General features: G+C 42.7%; 1 protein-coding gene across 7 annotated transcripts in view; it reads left to right on the forward strand.

Annotated features, from left to right (window-relative positions):
- TNS3 (tensin 3) overlaps positions 1-24309 on the forward strand; it is a 321108-nt gene that overhangs the window by 249723 nt on the left and 47076 nt on the right. For all 7 annotated transcript variants that reach the window (XM_084857723.1, XM_084857721.1, XM_084857725.1 and 4 more), the window contains 3 exons: positions 8336-8508; positions 9385-9511; positions 9608-9691. In XM_084857723.1, coding sequence (XP_084713849.1) covers positions 8336-8508; positions 9385-9511; positions 9608-9691 — 384 coding nt within the window. The remainder of the gene's footprint in view (positions 1-8335; positions 8509-9384; positions 9512-9607; positions 9692-24309) is intronic.

Consider the following 24309-nt stretch of genomic DNA (forward strand, 5'->3'; position numbering starts at 1 on the left):
AAATATATATTTAATACGGCCAGTAGCCATTATAACAGGCAGACATTTCTGTCTGGAATGTTCCATCAGTTTGATGGCAATATAGTTAGTGCTGTATCAACGATACAAGCAAGGGTCCATCTAGCCTAGCATTCTGTCTCCAGTAGTGGCCAGGCAGATGCTTTGGAAAACTCATAGGTAGGCCATGGAGTAACAGAGGTATCTTGTTATTTTTTATGCATAATTCAATCTATCAAGTTGGCAAATGCCTCATTTGTTATTTGCTGTTTATGTGAAATTTATTATCATCCCTTGAAGTTTTGTTTCTCTGGAGAAGTAACTCATGACAATTAGAATTGCAAAAATCTGCCCGTAAAATATTTTCTTTTTCTTATGGAAAGAGTTCTCAAAACACACTGTAAAAATGACAGTAACAACAGCAGCAGCAACATAATAATAATAAGCCATGAATGGGTGGCACCACTATTTGATAGTCATTTATTGATCTGGGTGTTTTGGAGGCAGGTGCCAAAGATAATATTAAAAGTTTCACAGAAATGTACCCTGCACTGAAGATCTAATATTAGACCTCCTATATTTTTATCTTTATTTTAAGTAACTTTTGAGTAGTCAGACTTGAAAACTTACTAATAAATGTATAGATAACCAGTAGTGCAGTCCCACATTTGAAAGTGCAGGCGCTCATCATGACATTCCCCATAGCCACGCCCCCAAGGTGAGTCCAAAAATGCAGATAGCTGTGTTGATCCATATCAAGAAACTAGTGCTAGCAGTTTTCATCTCTACCAGGAGCTGGTCTTTTATAAAGCTAAGAGGTCTTAGTTGCCCATTCAAGACCAAGCCAGCCCGAAATACATTGTATAACAACAGGGAACAATATATTGTTGCTAGGAAAATTCATTTCCCCCAGCTACCTTGAGGATTGCAGCCAAGCTGAGAGGAAGCACGGAAGTCTGAGGATGATGGCACAGATGACATCAGCATCCCTGCTACTGAAAAAGTGCCAGCACTCATGTACCTGCAAGCCCTGGTTCTGGTACACCACTGTAGGTAACATTTCAGGAGGAGAGTGCCTCCCATGAGCGGTGGCGTGGTTTTTAACTGTTTATGCTAACAGTATTAATTCCTGAAAAAAGGGGAACAGGAACAAATGGTGGGGCTGCTTTTTCACTTTAGAGATGGCTAACGCATCTAACTTCAAAAGTGAAAACAGCGTAGTTTAAGGCTTTGGGAATCAGTCTATATCTTGTGTTCTTCTGTCCCTGTAGAAAAGCAAAATTAACTTACGGAATTAATTACTGCAATATGCGGTGGTGGCCTGTAGCGACAAGTTCACGGAGGATTTGTGCATTAGCCATGACTGCGAAATGTAGGACTTCCATGTTGAGGGGCAATAGACCTCTCAATACTAGATGGCTGGGAGAAACAGGAGAAGACCATCACTTTCATAGCCTGTGTCCAGAGACAACTGATGGACTACTGTTGGAGAAACCCAGATATTGTGTTACATACTGATAGAAAATTTATATTACACCATTGAATGGTTACTGGTGAAATTAGTTTTAGTTCTCTTACAGTGCAGTCCTGTGCGTGCTTACTATGTTGAACGAGGTTGTTCCCAGGTAACTCTGCATAGGATTGCAGTCTTAAATAATCATGCCCACTGAGTGGAAAGAACTGTCATCTTCTATGATAATAATGAAGGATGTGTGTCTGTCTGTCAGCGCCATAGTGCCAGGACTGTGCAACCTAGGTACCTGAAATTTGGCATGTATACTAAAGGGACACTGGATGTGTTCACCTTAGAGTTATTTGGTTTTAGATTGCATTACTTAATTTTAATTAATTTTAATGTGTCCTTGTGTTTGAAGGCTGCAGTACCAACTTGAGTCAGCAGGTGGCAGACTTCCCTTATCATGTAGCTTTTCAGTTAATACAGTTTGAAGCCAGGGAGAAGTAGTCTGAGGGACAGAGTTTTACGGCTCCCCCTCAGGGGAATGGAGTGGATAGAACCTTTCCTTAGAGGGCTATAGGAGTGGACCATGGCAGGGGCCATGCCTAGGGGTGCCAGTGGGTATGGTTTCACTCAGATGGGGTGGGCACAATGTGTCCAGATCTGACATTTGCATAAGTTTGCTGGAAGGCTTTGCTGTATCAAACTTAGGGCAATTCCAGCTTGTGCGAAGCCAGGTCCATTTGCTAGTTCTAGTAATATTTCTGAAGAAATGAGGCTTAAGGGGAGACTACCATTGGTAGCATCTTATGCAAATTAGTGGGATAATTATATTATAAATATAATGTAATCTACCAAAAATGGATTCTTGTTCCAAGAGAGTGCACGTTGGCCCTCAGCCTGGATTTATATTTATACGGGTGGAATCATAAGCTCAGGGTACTGATCCAGAAGAGGACTTCTCTTGCATAAACACAAGCTTTCTTGGACTTTTCACTTCTCATTTAAAACTGCAGTTTCATATCACCCATTATATTTTTATTGTGTGAAGAGAGACTTAATGCACTCCAGCTGTGCAATTGGCAGAAAAGAAGGTGCTGATGTTCAAACCACTGTGCAAATAATATATTCCATGCAAACTGTGCAGCACAAATAACGGGGCATGTGGGAAGCACTGGATGGTTTGAGCATTTTGAATTTGGATGCAACAACAGCATTTCCTCAGGGCCATAGGTTTCTTTTTTTTAAGGTGGAGTGTTTTAATGAATATGTATGATCAAAAAGTAATGCAAGCATGATTAATGTCTTGATTTAAATTTTATAGCTGAAACACCATTTTTCTTGATGCAACCATATTGAATTGTTTGGGTGTATATGTATGTATGTATGTATGTATGTATATATGTATATATATGTATATATATATGTGTGTGTGTGTGTGTGTATGTGTGTATACTAGGAAGAACATTTAGGGAGTGTGGGGAGAGTTATTCTACAACAAACCCAGCTATGTTTGGGAACCACATGTGGATTATAGCTGCTTTGGAAAATTAGTTTGAAAAGCTGGGTATATATAAAATCATACAGATTTCTTAGGAACACTTATTTCTCTGGCTGTTACAAGGGATGCAAAAGTTACTATAACAAATGCTCTTAACAAAGTGATCCTATGGTCCCTGGGAGAGAGCGTGTCCAAGGGACCATAGTATAGTTCAGATTCTCCCTCCCAAGACCATAGGACTCCTATGACCTTGGAAGGGGCAATCCTGCATCATAGAATAGTTGGGTTGGAAGGAGTCTATAAGACCATCGAGTCCAACCCCCCGCTGAATGCAGGAATCTAAGTCAGATCCTTCCCCCTCCCTCTCACCACTGCTGCGGAAAGAACTGCGGTGGTTGCTTTCTGAGGTTACAACAGCAACCTTGGACGACCTCACAGAGGTCGAAAAGTGGAGGTATTCTGATGGCCGGAGAGGGGAGAGGCTGAGATCTGCAGGACCCTGTGGTCTCTGTGTCACCTGTCCCTGCCCACCACTGGCAAGTGAGCTTGAAAGAGCAGAGTCCCATCTAACTAATTTTTGTTTTTTGAGGAGGAATGGTATACAGGGCATAGGATTTTTGGAAGCCTCCATACTCAGAGGCTTCCATCTATTGGGTAGCAATCCCATAGTATTGTGCCCTTATCTATCTCTCTGTCTAATGCACCAAATAGTGCAAAATCTGGACTATTCCAAATCCATACAGGATTTTGTCAGCTTGGCCATCTCAGCTTATACAAATTTCTTAGTTCTCATGTTCATGAAAAAAATTGGAATGGGAGGTCTGCAGCAGCTATGTCTAGTGTATTGCTCCCAAACCCTGTGAAAAGGCTTGGGAAACAAAGTGTGGGGAGGGGGGATGTTGCTACGGCTTTTAGCAAGAGCTTGAGTTTTTGCATCTTTGCTTCCTGTCCCTCTCTAGTCAAATACATAGATAGATAGATAGATAGATAGATAGATAGATAGATAGATAGATAGATAGAATATACATCTCTCTCTCTCTTAGATTTGTAGTCTGTATCTATGCTCAGCCAGTGTCTGTCTCCACTACACGTCTGGTGATAGGCACAGACTGAATATAGCAGTAGAAGTGAGGCAGATACAGAAATATAGGATGGGAGAAAGCTAGTGATGCTGTTCACATTAATCAGAAATGCCGTTGATTTCAGTGATGCTTTAAACCAGGGATGCACAACCTTTTCAGCCCCGAGGGCTGCATCAGGTATCTGCTGGGGTGGCGGGGGTTGCACATGCATGTGCACACACGTGCACACACATTCACATATAGCTCACACACACCTCTCTCCCCCCCTCCCCCGCCCCCTCTCTCTCACACACAGACACCCCATTCACTCAAATCCATCTTCTGCCCAAGAGCATTTCAGAGGCCTGGCACCTGCGTTCATCTGATAAAATCAATACACCTCCCAGAAACTTCAGTTCTCACACCATCTGGGAATTCTGAATCTATAGTTATACTGTGGAATTCACTACAACGTGGCTTTAAAAGGGGATCGGACAAATTCATGGAGGATGGGGCTGTCAGTGGCTACTAGTCTTGATGGCTATATGCTACCTCCAGTATCAGAGGCAGGATGCCTATGTACACTGGTTGCTGGGAACACAAGCAGAAGGGCACTATTGCATTCACGTTCTGCCTGTGAGTTTCCCGTGGGCAGCTGGTTGGCCACTGTGAGAACAGAATGCTGGACTAGATGAACCCTTGGTCCGATCCAGCAGGGCTCTTCTTACATTCCCTCCTCTAATCTACTCTCTTGTGGAAGGATCCGGGCATCCCATAGTGTTACAGGAAAAAGGGGGAAAGCACTCTAGGAAAGGTCTATGGTTCCTGCTATAGTTGCTCTGTTCCTAGAGCATCCTAGGAAGCAGGCAGGAGCCTTTGAGCACTGCTTCCTAGGACGCTCCAGGACACTACGAATAAGGGTTCCTTACAACCCATTCCTAGACTGTCTTTCCTCTTTTTTTCTGAGGGTCAGGGCATCTAGAAGATAGGACTTGCAGTGGGGGGTTGCCTGTGGCGCATGAGCTGCAATTTTTGCAGTCCTGCTTTAATCCATGTAAATGCACTTAGAGCTGCAGTAATAGCCAAGGAGGCAATGGTTTCCCCTTAGTCATCATATGATGAACCAGCTGTGGTCAACTTAGATCCCTTTTTCATGCTACTTTTGCGGTGTGGGAGCCGCTTTCTTTACCACTTGGATAACCATGAGAAGCCCTGAGCCATGGGCCATAGCTCCTCCCATGTGACCCACAGCATTGACATTATTCAACAAGCAGAACAGGAGCCGTGGTGCAGTGGCTTCTGCTCCACAAAAATAATTTAAGGGGCCGCTGCTTAGTTGGGACTAATCCAAGAAATATAGTCCTGACTAAGCATGGACCCTTTAACTATCTAAGCTCTGTGGTTGCATGAGAACTACTCATCGGTGTTATCAAGCAGTGAATTATCTGGGAAGTATCTGATGTGAAACCAAGGTGTGGATCTGATCAGTTCCTTGGGTGAGAGACAACTGAGAGACCCCTGTAAGAGCAGGATATAAATATTAAATATACTTTTTAAAAGTCATGAAGAAATGTTCGCCATGCTTTTTGTATGCTCTTGCCTGGAAGGTATATTTGGAAATTACCTTATCATGCCCCTCCATCCTCAGCCATGCACTGACTTGGGACAGTACACAAATCACAAGGCCGGCTGAACAGGTGTCCAATTTCATTACCTTTCATAACTGTGTAGTGGAACGCTTTGGCAGCTACATGTAAACATATAGTAATCAACTACTGGCACAAGTATTTTTAAATTTAGGGAAGAATTAAAAAAATTAAATGGGGAGGGGGAACCCTAAAACCTAAGAGCAGTATTATATAATGCATATAGTGTTTGCAGTTCTATGTAGCAAGAAGTGTAAATTAGAGCAAAGTCTACTGATAAAACATCACTTTTTATCACTTTTTTATTTTTATAAACATCACTGAACATTTGTTTGTCTGTTGCTTTGATTGTTTGTTTCACTGATCATGCCACTTGGCAATCTGCACTAAACCTAACGACTAAAGATTTTAGTCATTCAGGAATTTACCTTGTATATGTGTACTCTTCCATTTCCATAGAGTTTGCTTTAGTAGTGTTCTTGAGCACTCAGCTGAAATGGAGAATGAAAGATGAACTTATCATCTCATGAGATTTGTCCATGATATCATGATAATATAACCATTGGGTATAGCTCTTTGTTATCACCAGCACTGTGGTTTTCCCCCTCTTCCCTCCTCACAAGAAGGAATGGGTTCCTTGCCTGAAAGCCTGCCAAGATCCAAGGCAGCATAGTAAATAGTCTGAACAAAGATAAAGGGATTACTTTACAAGTCACTCAAACACAGAGGTTGGGTTCACACATAAGGACAACTGGGGGGCTTTTTTGTTGTTTGCTTAACATCCAGCCTAAAGAAGAGCTCTGATGAACTTGAAAATTCATGTACTACTTTGTGATCGTTTGTTGGTCCTAATTATCTGGAGAGAATTTTTATAATGGACCAACACAGCTACTTGTGCTTTTTATCTCGATGAAATGTCTTTGGTTTAAATTGCAACATATATTAGAAATAAAAGAAATGCTCTTGTCATCTGTTCATTTATACTTTCAAAATGATAGTCAAGAGAAACTGTAGCATACTTGTGGTGTCCTTTTGTTGCCATAATACTGATAAAATAAACCACTTTTTGAAAACTGACCAGTCAGACTTTCTCTGTTTATAACACCATCTAATCATAATGCTGTAAACTGGCTTCATCTAGTTTAATACAGCTGACTTTTTCTCTCCCCACCCCCTGTTCAGAAAATACCCTGAATGTTTAGAAAACGTTCCTGTTGGATTATATGTTAATTTTCCTTCTGTGAAATGTTTTTGAGGTTTAGAAGAACATAGGTAGTATTCTGGAATCCCCCTTTGGTAAAAACAGAGTTGGTGGTAGGATTCATTCCATGTTTGGGGTCAGGTCCCAAATAAAGAGAAAAATCTGTTTTTTTTATTTAAGACATTTCTATGCTGCCCAATGACATAAAAGTTCTGTGTAGGCAACCTCCAGGGCTACCTCACAATGCCTCACTTTGAGGAAGAACCCCTCAACGTACAGGCCTGGGTGGCTCTCTGGAGAGGTCGCCCATCTCATCTCTCATCCTGGGTGGGGTGGGTTGGAGGTGGACCACAGCAGGCATCCTCCTGCCTCAGGAGACAGGACATTTGGTGCTGCTGTTGGACTTGGTATTTATCAGCAGCACTTTGGGGGCTGCAGAAGGGCCTCCACTGTTATCCAGTCTAAAGGACTGGCCAGAAAACGAAATAGCACATTAGATGTTGAGACTGCCTTCCTGACACCTGGCATACCCACACCCCACCGCCATAACACCTCTGCCCGTTACTACCTCTATGGTGGCTCCTCCCTCGCCGCTACTTCCCTCAGAAACTCCAGCTCCCCTGAGATCACATGCTGGACTCCAGAGGCACCAAAAATTATTTAAAACCCAGTCTACACCTGCTCCACATTGTTCCAGCTGCTGTATCGCACTTTGGTGTCTCTGTTGGGCCTTCAGAAAGTTCTGGGAATGCCTTCCCTCCCCTGGATATATGTAGGCCATGGCTCTCCCCAAAGGATCCCAACAAAGAATCAAGGCTGCCCCAAAGCACAAGGCAGCTGACGTCTCCAATGTGGTGTCTGTGGGCACCAGTGTGCCCACGGGCACTTCTCTTGGTGCCTGCCAGGCTCCCTGCCCTTCCTGATTTTTATTCCATTTCTTAAGCAAAGTGCTGTCCTCTAGCACCATCTTTATTTGGGCTCAAGAGAGCGGTTTTGTGTTTTGGAGCTCAGACCCCCACCTCTGCCTTGTACTTAAGTTCCTGAGCAAGTTACTTTTCTTTGAGTCTCATCGTTTGCCTTCTGGGAAATGAGTATTTTTTTGACCAGTCATGCCCACCATGGTAGCCATTTTATGAATGAGCAAGCTGCCCCCTGCTTTTCAGCAGCCATTTGGTGAGAACGCCCATGACACAATCTCAAAATTCCAAATGTGCCCACTGAGCCAGACAGTTGGAGGAGGGGTAGAGCCAGTTGGGAGATTCAGCCCTTGACTGTCACCAAGAAAGTCACTTCATAGATATGGTTCTACTTTGTTATGATTTTCCCCTTGATAATGGATTACATCCCTTTGCCCAGACTGCATTCTACATGACTGTTACTTATAACACTGTCCAAGGGATTTTGCTGCAAAGTATTTGACTGAATTTGAACTATGTAACCAGATAAAACGTAGCTATGCGTTTGCATTTCCAGGTTCCCAAGGGGATGACATATTGGGCGGACGAAGCAGGAAATTAAGCCTTGGACAGTATGACAATGATGTCCCAGCTCAACCCTTATATACCAAGTGTGGGTGGACAAAGTCTCCTGCCATTGACCACCTTGAAAGTCCAGGTTCATTTGTCCCTGGAGGGGAGACCAAAGAGGTAAGCAAGAATTACTTGAGTGAAAAGAAATGAAGTGTTGGGCATGCTTGGATACTGCCTCAGCATATTTTCCAGGTTACCAGCATAACAAGTAAGAAGCAGAAATACCTTTTTGTGTTGCTTTGTGTTTAGAAATGGTTGCAATCAACTGATGCAGTAACTTTGTAATATGGATGTTATAATAATATTGGCCTAACATACAGGTTTGTTTTACGTATTACTGAGATAATGGGTACAAAGCATTTTGAGCACAATATAAATGCTTGTTATTAATTCATGGTCAGAGTAAATAATGGGAAAGCAGGGGCTGGGCATTTGTTGGGTCCCAGAGACTTTTGTTGGGCCCATAATACCTGTTGCCACCATCTCTGCTGGAGGACGCACATGGGCTGTGGACTTCCATCTTTGCTATAGAATGTAGTGCATTCTAGAGGCATAGATTTCATGGGTCTGTTAATGAGAGGGACTCCTGGGAAGTCTTTGGCCCTCAAGATCCCTTCTGTAACATCAGGTGTTTTAAGGCTCAGTCTGGTTATGCAATTGGGAAGGGAAAGTGCTTTGCATCCTCTCAAGGGCATTGTTTTTCTTCATATATCTAGGGACAAAATGGGGCAAAGAGGGCCCACTAATTATAGTCCCTTTTCCAAAGGACGAGAAGGACTTGGAACCAGATCTTTTGTTATCTGAGTGGACATAGGAGGACATAAAGTTGGGGTTAGTAGCTGTTTCCCCGGGTTGACTGACACTTAGTTGCTTGTCAGTGGCTTTAAGGGTGGGGAGAACTTTCCAGTTTAAGAGCAGGTAAAACAAATGTGTAGGAGGCACGCATGCACTTGTGAAAATGTATTTCTGCCATGTTTCCATTTTACATTCTAGGTGGGAGCTGTGCAATACAAGGAAGACATGGATGAAGTTGATGGCAGTGTCTTCTCGCCAACCAAAAGTGGGAATGAATCAGTTCCAGCTACGCCAGCATTTCCAGTATCACCAGAGACTCCCTATGGTGTGTGGGTGGTAATTTTTTTTAATGGTAGCTTTATTTAGTCCTGTATCTTATATTTATAACAAACAAGTTTGTTTAATTTCCTTTCATGTGCAGTGAAAACTCCACTGCAGTACCAGCAACTGAGTCCACCTGGCCACCAGAGCAGTGTCTCCTCAGAGATGTACAGAACTGCCCTTGGTAAGCAAAGCTGACCTTTTCAGTGTATAAAATGCAGCCTCTGTAAAAGGCATTCACAACATTTATTTTACCATTGATATAGTTTTGAAGCTTTCATATAGAAGCTGTTCATAAGCGTCATTATGCCTATCCTTTGCATGGCGGGGAAGGAGACCTTTGTGTGGACCTCTGCTTTCATTAAGTTACAATTTGTAAAGATAATTAGAATTATTCCTCTGTACTGGCTAGGCCTGCCTTGTATAAAGTAGCTTCAGCTTCTTAAAATGTTTGCTTAATAGTCAGGAAAGCCAAACCAGCAGGGTGGTTTGGCAATCTCTATTTTTATGGGTTTTATTGAAACATGTTTTTATGGATTTTTATTGTATCCACTTTGTGTGGTTTTTATCTTAAAGGCAGCTTAGGAATAATGATGGATGGATGGATGGATGGATGGATAGATGCCAAATAGGATAGGCCTCCTGAATATTTAACAGTCATCTAGAGAGGGAATTTTCATCAGGTGTGATAAGCTGCACCTGCCAGAATTCCATCTTCTGCGCAACCCTGCAAAGTACAGGAGCCCTGTCCTTCTTTGCCTCTAGTTAGCTGAGACACCCAGGCACGTTGCAGCAGTAGTAATAGTAAAACAAACCTGTTGCAGAGTGAGAGGCCCTGTTTGGATCCGATACTGTAGCTTTGTCCTTTTATTCAGTTAAAATGCTTAACCATTTACAGAGAAATCCATGCTGGGGTAAACATATTCCTGAGGCCGGCCTCGGCTAATGAGTTACATTTTAAGTATCTTGTCTCTTGTGCAGTTAGTAAAGTCTGAAGCTTGATGAAAACAAAAGCTGCATAGAAGACTTTTCCTGCTTGTAACATTTTTGTGGGCAATCTGCAAATTCAGTCATTTGGTTGCTTAAGCAATGTCACCGCACAGATCACTGAAGTATTCCATTGTATGCTTGATTTCTTTAAAATATTGCTTTCAGTGTTCTATAATGTATTCAGTGAAGAGGGCTTGTGTGTGTGTGTGTGTGTGTGTGTCTATGCTCACACACACACACACACATATACCCAAATTATTATTATTACAAAAAAAGTACAGGATGAAAAAGAGTAAAATTGCAGAAGTCATTATCTGTATCCCCTCCTGGAAAAAGCGGGGGGCGGGTGGAGAGGTAAAATAGTAATAATATTAGTACTCAAAAGGTACAATGAGGACAGTGATTGATTAAAGACAGGTAACAGAAAACTGGGCATTTCCCTAGTAAATAGGGACAAATTGCAGTTCATATTAGGTTACATTGGCAGTATGACCCTCCATGGTGAAGAAGCTGAATAATTCTTTGTTTTACGTTACAGGCACTGGGCAGAATTTCCCTGTGGTAGATTCTTGTTATTGGGGCATGTTGGTAACTGTTTGATTCATTTCTGGTGGTATTTTTCCCTTTTCCTCATTGACAAAAACATGTTTGTCAGACTACTACGATCTGTGCTTGTTCTGTCAAGCCAGACTGTTTTGTATTTCTGCATACCAAAATACGTTGTCACATAGTTAGTGAAAGTGGCTTAGGGGGAAAAAAAACACTGCAGCTAGAATATTTCCCTGAAGAACTGCTTGTCAGATTGCTAGCCCTCTTTTTCTTTTTTCAAGGTTAGCAGGCACATTAGAATAATCTGATCTTCAAATTAAACTGCTGGTAGGCTTCCTACTTGGATCCTCATTGATAAGACTGTAAAGGAGAGTTAATTATTGGTGTATAGTCCCTTAGTATGCCACCTACTATGTGGTTCTTGATATTTTATCTGTTTATTAAAACATTTATACCCTGTCTTTTCATCCTGCCTTTCCGTATCTGTTTAGAGCACCCAAGGCAGCTTGGGTCCAAGCATAAATGCTACCTCTCCTTGAGCGCATTGTAATAAATGTGCATAGGTCAGGGTAAGAGCCCACCACCACGATGCTTCCCCCTATCCCCCCCTCCATGTCTGAAGAGGCTTATAGTCTGCAGCAATCCTCACTACATTGAGCTAATGTAGTGTAGAACATGTGTTGCAAGCCAGGAAGTTCCTAGTTCAATTCTTAGTCATGTGTTCAGTGGTTTTAGGTAAGCTGCTTTTCTGTCAATCTTGTGCCCTCCTCTCTCCCCATCAGCTATATGGAGATAATAAGGCTAAGTGGTTGTAAGTATGTATTTGTTTGCTTATTTATTTATGTACATTTTTATACGTCCCAATAGCCAAAGCTGTCTGGGCAGTTCACAAAAATCAAAACCCTTAGATGTAACATGATAAAACATAATATAAAAACTTTAAAAGTTTAAAATAGAATAAAACCAGAGTAAAAAAACCAGCAGCAGGGTAAATATCTAAAAACACAATACATTTAAAAGCAAAACTGAAGGGCTGAAAAGTATGGGGAAATAAAAAGGTCTTCACATGGTATCAAAAAGACCATAATGTAGGCGCCAGGTGAGCCTCTGTGGGGAGGGCATTTCACAGCCAGGATGCCACCATTGAAAAGGTCCCTCTTTAGTAACCACCCACCTCACCTCATTTGGCAGGTGCACCCAGAGGAGAGCCTTTGAAGATGATCCAGGCTGGTATATATGGGATGAGATGCCTGGCCCTAAGCTATGTAGGGTTTTAAAAGTTAATGCCAGCACTTCGAATTGGGCCTGGAAAGGGACTGGAAGCCAGGGCAGATCACAAAGCACTGGCATAATATGATCATATCAGCCAGTCCCTGTTAACAATCTCACTGTACTATTTTGTTGAAGTTTTTTGTTGAAGTTTTGCTGAAGTTTCCAAAGCATTTTCAGAGGCATCCCCACATATACAACGTTGCAGGAATCCAAATGAAAGTGACTGAGAATATATGTGAGCTGCTCTCTGTGCACTTCCCACTTATTATAGTGTGCATTATATGTTTATTGCTGCTATTTTGTTTATGATGTTCAACTTCTGGTTTTAATTCTGCAGCTATTGGATGCTAGTGTTGTTGTCATGTGTTTGGGGGTGCCGGTAGTGGTAGACTGGGGATGTTGAGTTGCATGACACTATTATTAGTTTGGTCTTGGGCAGAGGGAGGTACAGCAGTGCAGGTTGCATTGGCAAGAAAGGGGGAATTAGATAACCTCTTCCAGTCTTCTGCAGCCTGGGGAATTCTGGTTGCCATATCAGCAGCTCATTGGGTATTCATCTGCTGCTGCTAAATGCCTGGTTGTGTAACAGCTCATTCAGGATTCAGTCCTTGCATATATTCCCAATACCAGGCTGGACAAAGGTAGGGGTATGTGTGCATGTATAAACCCCTTCCAGTTATGTCCATCAGGTTTCTTGACATAGGAGCAGCATAGACTTGGTGGGCAGGAAGCTGGGATCACTGTAGTCTATGTAATTCCATCTCCCCTTCCAGGCACAGCTATCTTCCAATTCCAAATTTGGAATCAGTGCCTGACATCAGTAATCAGAATGAATGTTAATCCAGATGAGACAGAGGTGCTCCTGGTCAGTAGAAAAGCAGATCAGGCAATAGGAGTTTCAACCTGCCTTGGATGGGGTGAATTCCCCTTGAAGGCTCCTGGATTCAGCCCTGAACCTGGATGACCAGGTTTTGGGTGACCAGGAACATTTTGCCTAGCTAAAGCTAGTGTACCTACCAACTGCACTTGTTCCTGGAGATGTAAGATTTGCCATGGTGACACGTGCCTTAGTTGCATCGCATTTGAACTACTGTAATGTGCTGTATGTGGAAATGCCTTTGAAGATTGTTAAAAAACTTCACTTGGTTCAGAATGTTGCATCCAGAGAATTGACCAGGGAGCATATCACTCCCATATTTCAACAACTTCATTGGCTACTGGACCATTTTCAGACAAAATTCAGACTACTAGTTATGTCCAGGTAGGCCTTACGCTTTGGACCAGGTTATCTAAAAGATCAGATTCCCCCATAAGAGCTTACTGAAGTTTTAAAATCTTTGAGGGCAGGCATTTGTTTCTGTCTCACCAATATGTGAAATGCTTTTAGCAGGAACCTGAGAAAGGGCCTTCTCAGTGGCTGCTCTAGAACCCGTTGCCAAGGGAGGCGAGTCCCATCTAACCTCTTCTGGGAGGAGCTTCTGATGGCAGGTATAGGTGTTTCTACTCAGGCAGGACTTTGGCCTCATAAACTGACTGTTGGCCACTGTAAATATTGCAGTTTGGTCGACTGGCTATTGTTATCGGCTTTAGTGATTTTATTGATGTTTTTACCTACCTGTTTTTAATGTCTGTAATATTCGTTTGTATTTACTTTGTATTTTACTGAAGTTTGCGCCTTGAGCACCATTTGGTGGGAAACCGGGATACAGATTTAACAAGTTAGTGTCTGTACCTGGGGTTGAGCTCTCAGGAAAGGGTAAGAGTTCTGTTGCCCACCTTGCTGCCTAGCAGTGTCCCTGCCTGAGCTAGCAGAGGTGATCTCAGTGATGGTGTTGGATTGGTGCATTGTCTCGAAGGAATTCAACATCCGTGCTGAGGCTTCTTTGTCTGGCATACTTCAGGATTTCATGACTATGGTGATGATGATCTCACGATGTCTGAAAAAAGATAGTACCGCAATTCCCTGCACTGCAGGGAATATCCAATAATATCCATGATTGGTCAGTTCACACATTACATTTGACCATGTGCATGTATGTCCGCAGGTAGTTAAGACTGCTTGTGTGGCACAAAAGAGCACTGTGTATATTGGCCTTCAGCCACATTGAACCTGTGTGCCAGGTAAGCAATCTGGCCCTTAAGCAGGTAAACCTGTTTTGAAAAGCAGGCCATTCCTACAAGTGGTCTCTAGTTTCTACTGGGTTTTTGATTAAATGTAAACTTCAAAAACATTCTATAGTGGAAACTCTCAGTCATTGGCAGTGTGAGAGCAGATGTTTTTCCATTGGGGGATTCTTGCGTGGCTCTGAAGGAACAAGTATGCTCTGTGTAACCCACTCTGGGACTTATAAAGACCCACTTGTCTTGTGTTTCAGCCAGTGAATTGAGGTCCCTTTGTGTAGCTATGATACATAAGTTAAAACATTCTACACTGAGTGTCCTGCCAGAGATTTGAGCTGTGCCCCACAAATGTCCTGTACTTTGACACCCCCTTCCAATCACAGGGCTTGGAGAGGACTTTCAGAGGTCTGTAGAGCAAACTGCCCGGCACAGAGGCAGGACTCATTTGACCAAAAAGTGTCCACAGAGAGCTATTTATTCCATCTTGGTTTAAAAATTTCCAACTTTCATCAAGCCCCAAGCTGCATATTCTGTAAATCAGGGGTGGAGAACCCATGGCCTGTGGCCTCCCCAGTCCGGCCCACAGAGCCTCCTGGGGTTTCCTCCAAAGCCCATCCCCTGGAGAGAATCCACACTGTTATCCCTGATCCATTGTCCCTTGAATGATACTCTCCTTCCGTCGGATACCAAGAGGCTACTCGGCTTCCCAGACCAGCCCTGTCTGGCTAGTAGATAACAGGGTTGAGCTGGAGCTTTTAATCCAGCTCACCCAAAAAATCCCCAGAAGAGCATTTTAAAAAAAATTATTGCCCTTTCTCAGGTGGAAGGGGCTTAAGGAAGAAAATTTCTTTGTGGGAAAGAGAAAAGGCAGAACACTCTGCCGATCGCCGTTGCTCGTTCCCTGCCTCCTTATAGCTGGCATAGGCATATCCCCAAAGCACGGACCAAGGATCAAGGCAGGGAACACGCCAGTCACCACTTGCACCTCCTTCCTCCCCCATAGCTAGGGAAGATGTGCTCCTGACCCACAAGCATGAAGCTTCCTTTCTGCTCCCCACCTCACCCCTATGACAGGGAACAAAATAGCCTCAGTTCAGAGTGTTGGGCAGGCTGCTTTTCCCTCCTTGATTGTAGTCAGGGAAGGAGCAGGCTGAAAAGGCGGCTGGGTGGCCCAACTTCCAGCAGCCCCAAAATTACATCCAATAGAAACTATGGCCCATGGATGCTACCAGGATGGCAACTGGAATGGAGAGACGTGGTAGTAGCAATTACCACTGTCCTCTTAAGTAATTCCAAAAAGGTTCCACGAGGCCTCTTCTTTAGACTTTTATCTTAACTTCAGCACTGCTACCAACAGTGTGGTCGCTTGCTTCTCCGTCCCGCCCCCCCAATGCTTTACAGTAGCACTGCCCCACTCCCACCCATTTTGTATTTCTCCGTGCAGAGAGTGGCACGGAGAAAGAAACTTGGTTGGTGCTGGGAGCAGCAGCCACCCTCCCAGTGCTGCCTGAGTCCCCAGCTTAGCACAGTGCACACTGGCTCCACAGGGGCACTGCCCACTGCACAAAAAGAACTCGGACCGCGCTGGGAAGAGTTGCTGCTCCTCCCAGCACCAGCTGCGTTCCTGGCTTCGTGCAGTGTGCCATGTCCAAAAGGCACATTGCTTTGAATTGAAGAAGGTCTTCCTTCTTTAAAAAGACGCATTCATACATCCATGATTCCATACTTGAAAAAACTGTTGCTAATGGCAGACAAACATTTAGGAAAACTGTGTTTTTTAGACCCGAAGAGAAGGCTGGGCACAATTTTGTAATTGTTTGATGTTGAATTATTGTTTGAGAAATCATTGTTTGATGTTGAATTATTCAATTTCCTCTGTCATGTCATCTCGGCGTGCTTCTGATTGTAAGATCCATTGTGCAATTTTTGCTGAAAACACCAAAATGGACTTCAAATATATGAAGAATTCTATGTCCTCAGTGTGATTTTAATAATTAAATGTAATTTTAAAGGGTGGCTTAACTGCAGGGATTATATGTACTGTTAAATATGTATTTTACTAAAGTTAAATTTCAAACTATGCCCAATGTGTATTTGATCAGTAACATTTTTAAGAGGCCAATAAATGACCATCGTTGTGCATGTGGGTCATGACAGAGTGAAGATATTGTGCATTATATTGTGCATTGCTCTTTATATAACCCACCTAGCTATAGGTTTGCTTCTTTTCAGAATTTTCTAGAAGGTTAGATTATTTAAAAATTAGATGGTTGCTGGCTGATGTATATGACTTTGTTACATATAGGGTAGCTGTATATATGCTAACAGTGGGAAAATTATAGGCTACTCTTCTATATCTAAATAATGGCCACTGCTCTGAACAATTAAGTATGACTGACTGAACATGATCCTGCCATTGTCCCAGACCCATGAACCCCTATTTTCCACATATTCTCCTTTATCTGATCTTACTCCTGGCTTTTATTTATTACAATCAAGCCAATGTTAGTTGATATGACTTGTCCCATTCTATTTCTTTACTCATGACTGGATTGTACTGTAGGTATTTTACAGTAGCCAAATGTATCATAACTAAATGTATGCGTGTCTGCCTGCATTCAGTTCTTAACTAATATAAAGGGAATGGTAATTACAATTAAATGCAGAAGGATGGAGTGGGATCAGCCCATACTTACCTGACTTCATCTTGCTGTTTTACCTGTTTTTCCTTTGAAGTATCTGTTCTGTAAAATTGGTTGAATTTTGGAGTAACATTTGATTACTGAGCTTCTCATTGCATAACTTACCAAATTTGAATACACTGGAAATTTACTGGCAGAAGTGACATCTACAGTGGTAGCTATATGGAAAGAGGCTCATGTTTTCCTAAGATATAGCTTCTCCCAGCTCCCTAGCTTATTTTTGCTTTTGAATGTTTGCATTGTTCTCCTCCTTGAGCTTGCTTTGAATTTCCAAGGGTTAGTTCGTCCCAAAATGCAGTGTAGAGAGTATTTAACCAGATGTTTCTCTTAGGGCTACACATACTGTTTAAGTTTCTGACAATGATACTGCTGGGCAATTTGTAATGTCAGATTAAGATAAACATTTGCTACAAAGCAAAGGATGTATATCTCTTGTTCAGCATGCAACAGGCTGGATTTTCCTGAATAGGAGATTTGAAAAAGTTGTTTGTTTTTAAGAATTGATAGGCCACCCTTCAATATAAATATTTCCCGGATGACTTGCAACTTAAAATGGTAGAGTACATACAAACAACAATATAAATCAAAGAACCACAGATAAAAGAAGCATAAAACAATACAACAAAAACATTAAAAAATTTAAAAGGCCCAGGAATATAAAAAGGTCTTTGCCTGTTGCTATAAGTTATGTTTTATGGTTGAAGGGTCCATCTCAGTGCATGCTGTTACCTTCAAGCAGGAACAGTTTTACCTGAACCTTCCCTGTGAAATGTTCAGACCTGTGAAAACAGGCTACTTATACTGTAAAATGTCAGAAGGAAATATTTTTGTTTGTTTGTTCATTTGTTCATTCATTCCAGCAAAAAAAAAAAAAACAAGCTAAAGGGCTGACTGATTTATTCACTGCCAAATAATCTCATCTTAGTTCATCAGCCACCGCTGGTTTACTGATAAGTCTAGTAATGTCGTGTGTTGTCCAGGTAAGGCCATCCAAGAGTGTACTGGAGACTGACACAGAGCACAATCAGATGCATGTTTACTCAGAAGTAAATCTCACTGAATTCATTGGAACTTACTCTGAAGTGTGTATAGCATTACACGCACACACAGAGTTATACCTATAGCTTTATAGGTGTATAGCACTGTAGCACTCATTTAAGTGGTATTTTGCTGCTATTCCAATTTTTTAAAATAGCTGGAAAGTATTTTAGCACTCCTTAAAAGATTACTTAAAAAACAACAACCAGGTGCTAAAAATTATGCCCACTGCAAAGGTTATACCGATTGTGTACTGACCTTTAATGGGTTCACCTGCCTGATAGGTCACTGCCCCTGCCAAAACCATACTGCTTAACAAAGATGGAAGATTTCTAAGAGCATCTACATCCGCTGAGTTTGCGTTACTCTTCTGCCCTTCTCAAAAAAGTCAGACTTTCTGCGGTAAGAAAAGCAGCACTGGAAAAACATGGGCGTTTTAGTCTAAGAGGCGGCAAGACAGGGTTCAAGAAAGTATTGTAGGGGAGAATCTGACAAGGCACTTAGGCTCCCCGTGATTCTTTTCCGCCTTGCCAATTCCCTTCTGCAAGTGGTGGGTCCTGCCGATTGCATTGTGCAAATGGGACCCACCGCTTACATAAGGGGGATTTAGTACTTCCTAGGGAAAGCCCCGAAATGAGTGGAAATGCTCATTTCAGAAAGGAGGCAGATCAGTGGAGCTCTCTTACGCAGGCTCCACCAACTTGCCTCCTTCCAGTAATGAGAGTTTCTGCTTGTTTTGGGTTGCCCCTGAAGCGCTAAATCACTGTTGTACAAGTGGTGGGGGCCACTCGCACAACACAGTTAGTGGGACGGAAGAGAATTGGTGGCGGCATAAGGGCCCCATTGGATTCTGCCCAAGAGTTTCTTTCTGGCTCCTTTTAGACTAGGGATGGACTGTTGTTTGACTGGGGTTGCCACACCTGATCCAATCAGCGCAGCCCTTGTGATGGAGGAACAGAACTATGAAGCCATCCCCTTTCATGTCTTGGTGGCTTCTTTCTATGGCATCCAATAGCTACATATTGCCCCTGGTTTTGTATTGAAAGAGGGAAGGAAATGCCATCACCCACCAGGAAAAGCTAAACACTTTTTATTGATTACATAGAGTTGCTGTGGCACAGCTTTTGACAGTGTTCTCTAATACTTCCTCTAGTCATTTCACCATACTTAGGTAGATCTCTTCCATTTATGACTGTGTAGCAGACTGTACCTTCTCTAGCCAAGGCGTTCTGTATTTGCTGAGCTCATTTAGGATATTCATATGAACAAGCCCTACACAGTCATTTTCCATACTGCTGCAGATCTGTCCATCTGCTCCTCCTGAACTGCTTTGCTAGCAAATGAAGGAGATATGATAGCTGAAAGCCAAGAGGGAGGGGAAGATAATAGACCATGTTTGTGGAATTTCTTAACTTTCATGTGGAAAAGACACCCCCCCCCCCCAGTGCCCCTTCCCCCTAGGAAGATACAGCTGCTTTAGGGAAGTACAATTTGTGACATTAGCAGGCATTTCTCCTCACATGCCTCTCAGGTCAACTGCCTGCTTGGCAATTGGTGCACCTCCAGTGAAAGAAAGACTGGCATGCTTAAAAGGCCTAGAAGCAAATGATCGAGGATGATTGTGGAACATACAGAGGAGAGCAGTAGCCAGGACAACTGCTGTGGGCATCTTTTGAGTAATATCTTCAGCAGTTATACTGAAAGAAAATTAGGAAAAGCACAAGCTGAGTTGGCAAGTGGCAATGGACATTCCCGACTGCTGGGCTTTGGCTCCCACCTCACAGGAGAAATGCATATTTCCCACACCTCAGATAGAGAATGCCTCTCATCATGCACCAAATACATAGAACGTCTGTAGACTGGCACTTGGTTCCCAATAATCATGGAAATGAAACAAAAGGGCCCTCTAGCCAACCAGCATAATGTGGGAAACAGAGCTCCTGGTCTTTCTTTCTTTAAAATGCTGGCAAAATGCTGAGATACTACCGTGGAAGATGTAATGGCATAACTAGGCAGGCAAGCCAGGTGGTGGAGCTGCTTAATCTGAAATAGCTGTGAAAACAAAAAACTATGCAACGCACAGGTCTACTTGGCTCCTTCCACAGGCATCATTTGCTGAAGTCCAGTTCCCTGTATTTTAGTTAATCGGATTCTCAAAAAAAAAAAAGTTTGTGCGATATTAGTTCTGTGTCACTGAAACCGCAAGGCGATATTCTCCTACACAGAGAAGACTCAGGAAGGAAGGGGCTGGGTGGTGGAAACAGCCTAGTGGAGAGAGATGGTCCTTTTACATATATTTTATGCACACACATGAATGTAATGCTCCAGGCAACTTATGGCTTAACCTCATAGAACCTTCACAGAAGAATGTCTTCCACCAAAATGCTCAGGAAATGCATTCTGTTACTTTTTTTTTTTTTTTTTACTACTTACTTTCACACTTCTAAGAAGTTGGCTCACTCTGTGAAATTGATTAGGAGTAGTTCAGGACTGACGAAAGAAAGTACTTAATGGATTTATGGAATTTACTACAACAAGATGTTGTCTTCTTAGCCATAGGAGCTTATGCAGCCTCCATGTTCAGAAACAATATATCTCTGAATATCAGGTGTGGGGGAACAAATGGTTGGGGAGGCATCACTTTGAGTAGTATCATTAGTATAAATAATGTAACTTTTCAGACATCGTACAACCCCTCCCCCCCCTCCGCACTTTCCTGTCTTTTCTCACATCCTAATTTTAGTATGAAAAGAATGATGAAGCAAAGGAAATTGGCAGTGTAACCCTAGAACCTGGGTATGGCGTGCATGCGTGTGTGTGTGTGTGCCATGTACTTCCATTAGTGTAAATACTACTAGGCAAGCATTGGTACCAGTGTGGTGTAACAGTGTAGGATTTGGATAAAGGTTACCTGAGTTCAAGTCCCAATTCAACCAGGAAGCTTATTGGATGCCATTAAGCAAACCAGTGTGTCTCAACCTAATCTGTTTTCCATGGTTGTTGCACGATAACATCTGATGACCTCTGGTATGTTTTGCTGAGTTTCTTGGAGGAAGGGTGGCATGCAAAAGTTATAAATATTTGCATTTTCTTGAAGTGAGTACTTGAGATGAATGTGATAGGAGGTATGGGACTGAACTTGGTCAAAGGCAATACATCTGTCAATGGGTTGCTGTGGTAGCAAGTTATTAAAAATATGTATAACAACTCTATGCTAGTGTTCAGTCAAATGATGTGCGTACATAACAAATACATAACAAATGTACTGCCTTGTGTCTAGCATTTTTCAGATCCAGAAGATGGGCTCTGGGAATATCAAAACTTGTCCAATCCACCAACAGGCATTGATCCAATCAAACATATTTCTTGGCCTGGTTTGGCTTCCTCACATGGTATTATTTGTGTGTGTGTGTGTGTGTGATTTAAGACAGGTGGGGATGAGTGCCACTATTCTGTGGGCACTAATAAAATACAATGAGCTCAGAACAAATATCTATGAATATAAGAACAGCGATGCTGGATCAGACCAAGGGTCCATCTAGTCCAGCATTCTGTTCACACAGTGGCCAACCAGCTGTCGACCAGGAACCCACAAACAGGACACGAGTGCAACAGCACCCTTCCACCCATGTTCCCCAGCAATTGGTGTACATAGGCATACTGCCTCTGGTACTGGAGGTAGCACATAGCCATCAGGACTAGTAGCCACTGATAGACTTCTCCTCCAGAAATTTGTCTAACCCTCTTTTAAAGCTATCCAAATTGGTGGCCATCACTACACCTTGTGGTAGCGGATTCCATAGTTTAACTAAGTGCTGTGTGAAGTACTTCCTGGTGCCTGTCCTGAATCTCCCACCAATCAGCCTCATGGGATGACCCCGGGCTCTAGTATTATGAGAGAGGGAGAAAAATGTCTCTCTATCAACATTCTGCACACCATGCATAATTTTGTAGGCCTCTATCATGTCTCCCCTCACCCTCCTTTTTTTCAAGCTAAACAATCCCAGCCGTTGTTACCTTCCTTCACAGAGGAGATGCTCCAGCCCCTTGATCATTTTCGTTGCTGTTTTGTGCACTTTTTCCAGCTCTCCAATATCATTTTTTAGGTGTGGTGACCGGAACTGTACATAGTATTCTAAGCGTGGTTGCACCATAGATTTGTATAAAGGCAGTATGATATTGGCAATTTTATTTTCAGTTCCTATTCTAATTATGCCTAACATGGAGTTTGCCTTTTTTACAGCGGCTGCACACTGTGTTGACATTTTCATTGGTTGGTCACTGTGAAAGAGATCTTGGGGTTGTGGTGGACAGCCTGATGAAAATGAGCTCACATCACTTACAAATAATTGTCTGTGGTGTCAATCCATAATTAAAAGTCAGCACATGTCCCCATACTGTGAGGTGGTCTAAAAATATTCTTGGGCTATAAAGCTGAAAGTGTTCTGGTGACTCATACCCCAGGAGATTTAAATCTCCCTATTTGTTTCTTCCCTTTATCAAGTCATTTCCTATGCTCATCCCCTCTGTAAACCTGGTGCTCAAGAAGATGCAGCAAAACAATTCTGAGGAGGAAATTGCTTCTGCCCACTGTGGTGCTTCTTTATTTCCCATTCATCTCCCTGCCTGAAGATAAAAATGTTCTACTCAATATTCCTAAACTAGCAACTTGCCTGTCAGAATGACGGTGGTAGTGGAGAGCTGTTTCTCCCCACCACGCTCCCTGTAATATGTGCCAGGGGACCCTGATGTTTGTGTGTTGGGGGAGAGAGCCTGTGTGCGTCTGTGCGTACTCTGTTGAAGTGTGGCCAGAGAAAGAACCCATGAAATTGGCATTTGTATGTAAAACTAGGAAACTGTCATTATGATAGGGTGTGTGTGTGTGTGAGAGAGAGAGAGAGAGAGAGAGACTTGTTCACACAACACGACAATCCAGAGTATGGGTTGAGTGTGGATTGTTGATGAATTGTGGGTAGTTGTGTTGTGTGAAGCCAGCCATGCTAACAAACCATAGTTTGTTAGACACGAACAACTCATAGTTCACAACTCAACAACAAACATGGGTTCTCTTTGTAGGTTGTTCATGATTAACAAACGATGGTTTGTTAGCATGGCTGGGTTCACACAACATAACCCACAATTCAATAACCCATGATTCAACAGTAACCCACACTCAGCTTGTACTCTGGTTTGTTGTGTTGTGTGAACCCAGCCAGTGACTTTATTTAAGCAACGGTGTACAGTGACACGTATGCAGCCATTTTAAATATTCAAGGCCTGACCATGGCTTGTCATGTTGTGTGAACCTGGGTGGCTGAGGTTATGCAAGGGTTAAACAACCCTTGCATAACCCATGGTCTGTTATTGGTTTATGTTGTTTAAGCCTTGTGTAACCCACGGTCCCTGGGTTCGCATCGCATGACAAGTTGGGACAGGCACCGAATATGCAAATCCTGCTCAGCATACACCACAGCCCACCAGGGCTTAAACAACCCATGGTGGGCTGTTTTGATTGTGCAAACCAGGTCAGTGTGAGAGATGGGGTGGGGAGGGAAGGCTCTTCCCTGCAAATACTTGATTGGGCCACCCATCTTCAGAATTAGAAGGCAGAGCCTGGTTGCTCTCACTGCAGTGCTGCCATGCCACAGTTTCCTTTTCTTTACCCATGAATGACAACTATGCCCCTACTTGTGAGAAAGCAAAGTAAACCCCATTGCGATGGGGTATAGATCTCTTTTCTGCCCTTTGTCACAACAGCTGTTGAGAATCAAGCTTGCTTTTATCTGCATAACACCATCCTAGGCTATGCTAATAATGTTGGAAACGGCCTTTTTTAAATATTTAGAAGGAAAATACGGAAAAGGTTTATGTTACTGCTGCCACGGAGCATCTGGTGGTGTTTGTTAGAAACTTCTTGGGAAGCTATTCAAGCTTTTTATTCTTTCTGATCCCTTGGTCGTGCTAAATTTATCGGGGACACCTGCGTCAACTTGGGCCGTACAGCCGGACTTTTATTTCTACGGAGAGTTACTCAGCAGGAGGGGGCACCAGCTGTTTTCTGCACAACTCTCTCTCTCCAGTGGAGAAGCAAAGTTGTGCCTGTCAGATTTAGTGCTGTGCCTGGCAATGG

This window comes from Heloderma suspectum, chromosome 5 (genome assembly GCF_057233095.1).
Source record: "Heloderma suspectum isolate Gila_16-S chromosome 5, 16-S_ref, whole genome shotgun sequence".
NCBI classification, from domain to species: domain Eukaryota; kingdom Metazoa; phylum Chordata; class Lepidosauria; order Squamata; family Helodermatidae; genus Heloderma; species Heloderma suspectum.